At 42.9% G+C, this 4639-nt stretch overlaps 1 protein-coding gene across 1 annotated transcript; it reads left to right on the forward strand.

The window, feature by feature from the left end:
- Positions 1–1339: 1339 nt before the first annotated feature.
- On the forward strand, positions 1340–2253 carry LOC105048010 (abscisic acid receptor PYL2-like). Its single transcript, XM_010927191.4, has one exon. The coding sequence runs from the start codon at positions 1420–1422 to the stop codon at positions 1978–1980; it is 561 nt and encodes a 186-aa protein (XP_010925493.1). The 5' UTR covers positions 1340–1419; the 3' UTR covers positions 1981–2253.
- Positions 2254–4639: the final 2386 nt, after the last annotated feature.

Consider the following 4639-nt stretch of genomic DNA (forward strand, 5'->3'; position numbering starts at 1 on the left):
CCTTGCTCCACATCCGTATGGACTCTCTCTCTCTCTCTCTCTCTCTCTGGGATAACTTAATCTTTGATTAGATTTGACCAATTTATAACATAGATATGACTTTTTTCTTTATGAATTTTCATGTAAGCCCTTATAAATTCTACTTCATTCCATATGTTTCCATCGTCATACTTGAATTCAAAAGCTCTTGCAAATCAGCAAGCTCCAGCTCATATAGTTTAGGTGCTGATCCATTCATTTCCTATGATTTTTGAATTAGTTTCATCAGCTAATGCATGTGCCAAGGTTTTCCGAATCTTTTATTTTTTTAACTACAAAGTGACAATAAATGAGTAGCCCAAGGAGTATTTAGTTTAAGCCAGAACAAAGAAAGGTACGGCCAGGTGAGCCGAATCTTAGGGAGAGAGAGGTGGGGAGGGAGGGAGGGAGGAAGTGTGTGTGTGGTCAAGAGAATGTTTGGGCTTCTGAAATAGGATCATCTGTAGTGTGACCCACATATAGTAAAGTGCTGTACATTCTTGGATGGCTATCGTTAGACAATGGACGGTCATCAAATAACATATATAGTCTCTTGTTGGGGGTCATCTATGGCGGCACATTATCTTGTAGTGCGATGTACACACGACAGGGGATCTGTGCTCTTAGGCTTCTGGCACCTCCCTTCCCCTCCCCCATGTGATCCATTAACTTACAACTTTGCCTTTCCAGCGAAAGCGACAATGCTCCCAATTTAGCCCCCTCTTCTCCAAAACACCAGAGACTCCCCACCCCCTCCCTCAGATTTGCATGCTTGCCCTCTTGACCAATAGAGCCTAATTGGCCTGAACCCTTTGCTACTCTCTCTCTCTCTCTCTCTTCCTGAGGAGAGGCCTCAATCTGAATTGGGTTGTGGACTCGTTCCTTTCCAACTACTACTAATTTCCTATACCATCGCCTCTTTGCCTTTTTCTAATCCCCCAGCCTGCCCCCAGCTTATAACTTTGCTAAGGGGCATTCCCCAACCTTACCACTTCAAGCAAAAAAACAGTCATGCCACTTATATATGATAAAAAAATTCTAATTATCATCTCTCTTTTTTTTGGAAGTACAGGAGGCTAGAAGGCCACCCACAAATTTTATTAGTGTCAGAGATAAGAAAGAATATACATCTGATGATCCGCCAAAATGAATGGCTGACTGAAAAGTCAAAGAGCTACAAGTCTAGTTATCAGATCGTATATTCGTATATACCCAAGGGCATATCAGTCTCTTAAAAAAAAAAAAAAAAAAAGGGAAAACGAAAACAAACAAGCCTCTCTACATAAAGGAGTACACTAGTCCTCTCCATGAGGCCAACTTGCACCAACCCCCTCCTCTCCTCTCCTCTCCTCTTCTCCCCCTCACCTCTCAAAGTCCCAACAGAGAATTAAAGAAGAGCTCATGGAGCCCCACAACACCACTCCTCCACACGGGCTGACACGGGAGGAGTATGCCGGGCTGGAGCAGGTCATCCGGACGCACCACACGTTCCCTCGGGCCCCGGGGACGTGCACGTCTCTCATCACGCAGCGCATCGATGCGCCGCTCCGGGCGGTGTGGCCCATCATCCGGAGATTCGACCACCCGCAGCGGTACAAGCACTTCATCAAGAGCTGCACCCTCACCTGGGGGGACGGTGGCGTGGGCAGCGTAAGGGACGTCACCGTGATCTCCGGCCTCCCTGCGTCGACCAGCACCGAGAGGCTGGAGATTTTGGATGATGAGCGACACATACTTAGCTTCAGCGTCATGGGCGGCGAGCACCGGCTCAAGAACTACCGCTCGGTCACGTCGGTGACCGAGTTCACAAGGGACGACGGGAAGCCATATACGATCGTTCTGGAGTCCTACGTCGTCGACATACCGGAGGGAAACACACAGGAGGATACCAAGATGTTTGTGGATACCGTCGTCAGGCTCAACTTGCAGAAGCTTTCAGCGGTGGCGATGGCTTCCATCTAAGAAGGAATACTTGATGGTGGTGATGTTGATGATGATGGTTATTAACATGATGGAGGTCATGGTAGTTTTTTTTTTTTTTTTTTTTTGCGCTTTTTTTCTTGTATAATTTTGGTTTTTCACCTTACTTTTGAAGCAAGTGGGTTGGTCTTTCAATGCAGGTTTGCTTAATTTGTATATTCTTAGTTTGGTCGGTTCTTGTTTTAATTTAGTGGAACAAAATGTAAGGAAAAGAATGCATCTTTGTTTCAGACTGTCTCCATCTCTCTTTCTAAACTGAGTGTAAAGCTTGAACAGAAAACTCTCAGGATATGAAGCCCAATTGAAGGCCGTCGATCACACACGATACACCACCAGTGCCACCTAAAAGTTAACCTACTCTATTATATTTTAGGTAGGGCCACTACAGAGTCGACCATTTGTTGGACGATGCAAGACTACTCTAGGTATTGGAGGTGAAACAGTTGGTTGGGCTAGCTAGCTAGATAGGGACAGTGGCCTTTGAGAGGAGAGGCTTGAGATGAATAAGAGAGGATGGTCAAAAGGGAGGAAGCAGAGAAAGGGTTGGCAAATTGGAAAGGAAACTAGAGGGAGGCTTGGGTGGAGAAGCCAGCAGCAGGAGAGCCACGAGGCTTCTTTGGACGTAAAAAAAGCGCTGATTTCGACGGACAATCACAAAGGTGAGAGGGTTGGGCCTGGGAAACATGTGAAGTGACCTTGGGAGACATGTGATACCAGCACCAGAATCTCCGTCTTTGGCTGCGTGCCCCCCCTTCCAAGCTCTCCTCCTGGCAACAGCTAACAAACTCGAAAAGGACCACTCTACTACTCTCTCCTGAACCTCCTTCTAGCCTCGGAGTTGCTGTTCCACGGCAGGGAACCTTGGAATCCTAACCCATGGAAGGGCCCCCTCTCAGGATGCCTAAAACTTCTTCTGAACGGCCTAGAATGATGCCCACTCTGCATGGTTCTTAACTTTTTCTTTCTTTTGTTTTGTTTTGTAGGGTTCGATTCCTAGCATGCATCTCTGCTCTTGTTTTGGTTTTCCTTGCAAGTCTGCATTTCCTTTGATAGGCTTCTGGATGGCTATATATATCAGCTCCTTTTTTGGCTGAAGGAGTAAAATAGAAGGCCTAACGGTTGTTTTGGGGGAGTGTAAAACCGTTATGTTATTCAAACATAAAATTAAAAAGTTGAAAAAGGTAAAGAGTTAGAAGTGTAGAAATTAAGTCCATCTTCCCATATATCAAGCTCAGTACCAAAAACTACGATACTGAATTATCTGTATATTAAATGGCTGAGTCCGTTAGTTGGAAAAATACCCAAGTCTCAAGTGAGGAAGGTTTGGATTTTAGCTAAAAAGTTGAAAAGTTAGGATGGAGCGATGCAAGGAGGGTCACGGTCGTAGTCCAGGAGCGGCGGGTATAGGGGCCCTCTTTTTTTCATATCATTTGCGTGACGAAGCCCATCCGTGCGTGTAAAGAAGAAGTTGCAATGAAGACGGCATTGGACCTAAAAGGTTCCCTTGCCAGAAAAAAATTATCGGTGGGATCAGGTCCACCAGCTCAACGGTGGACCAGTCCAACCATCAGGTGCAAGTGAACCGGGGCAAATCCCAGAGCACATGCACGATGAATAGTGCGCAATCAAAAATTGATGAAATACAAAGAATAGCATCGCATTTTATCCAACGTGAGATTCGATGCGGTCCAATTGCACTTGGTGCATGCAATACGAAGGCCATAATTTGTGGTTGAACTGCTTCACTACTGAGCCGATAGATCTGATCTCACCAATAATTTCTCCCATGCAAGGCATTAGAACTCAATTTCTCTCATGCAAGGCATCAGAAGAACTCCACAAAAATGCCATAAAAAAGCATCCTTCAGTAAGTAATTACATGAGGGCAAGAGAAAGAAATTATTGATTAGAAATATCCTATCACATATATTTTGCACCATCTAGTAAAAAGTGACCACATCATTTATTATTGAAAAAAAGATACTATCATCCAAGCTTGATTTAAAAATTTTAGAAAAAAAATTTACTTCAACCACTGGTTGATAACTTGTTAATTTGAATGAAAAAAATTAATTTTTTCGAATTGATGTGGTCACTTTTTATTAGATGATGCAAGATACACTGATTCTAATCAATAATTTCTCGAGTAAAAAGGTAGTATAGAACATATATTTAGTTAAATATTAATATTGAATACATCTTTGATAGTTAAATAAATAAAAAAAATCTAAATAATATATTTTAATTAATGTTGTTAGATGAGATCATAGATTATTTTAATACTATTGTTCTCCTCGATACCCCATCAAATCAAATATGAAACATCGAGACCTGAGGGCACCTCTGGCCATGTCGCCAAATTTAATTTTCAGTGTGTTCAGCGATAAAAAAAATGATCCAATCTGTGATACTGTTTGTCTCTCAAAAATATAACAGATTGATATTTTAATAAATTTTTAAAAAAAAATTTAAAGATCACGAAAAAGTGAATGAGCCTTCGGATGTCTCGTGCCATTTATAGGCTAATTCTCTAGTCTTTATACATGGATTCTTTGACCCTCTCAGGGCATTGGATCACAGCCCGCATTCTCTCATCAGCCGAAACGCCTCCGTGCGCGTCAGAACTAAGATCGCTGTTCCA

This window comes from Elaeis guineensis, chromosome 7 (genome assembly GCF_000442705.2).
Source record: "Elaeis guineensis isolate ETL-2024a chromosome 7, EG11, whole genome shotgun sequence".
In the NCBI taxonomy this organism is placed as follows: domain Eukaryota; kingdom Viridiplantae; phylum Streptophyta; class Magnoliopsida; order Arecales; family Arecaceae; genus Elaeis; species Elaeis guineensis.

Excerpts from the sequence above, each read along its gene's own strand:
- LOC105048010 (XM_010927191.4), top strand. The coding sequence starts at position 1,420 with ATGGAGCCCCACAACACCACTCCTCCACACGGGCTGACACGGGAGGAG.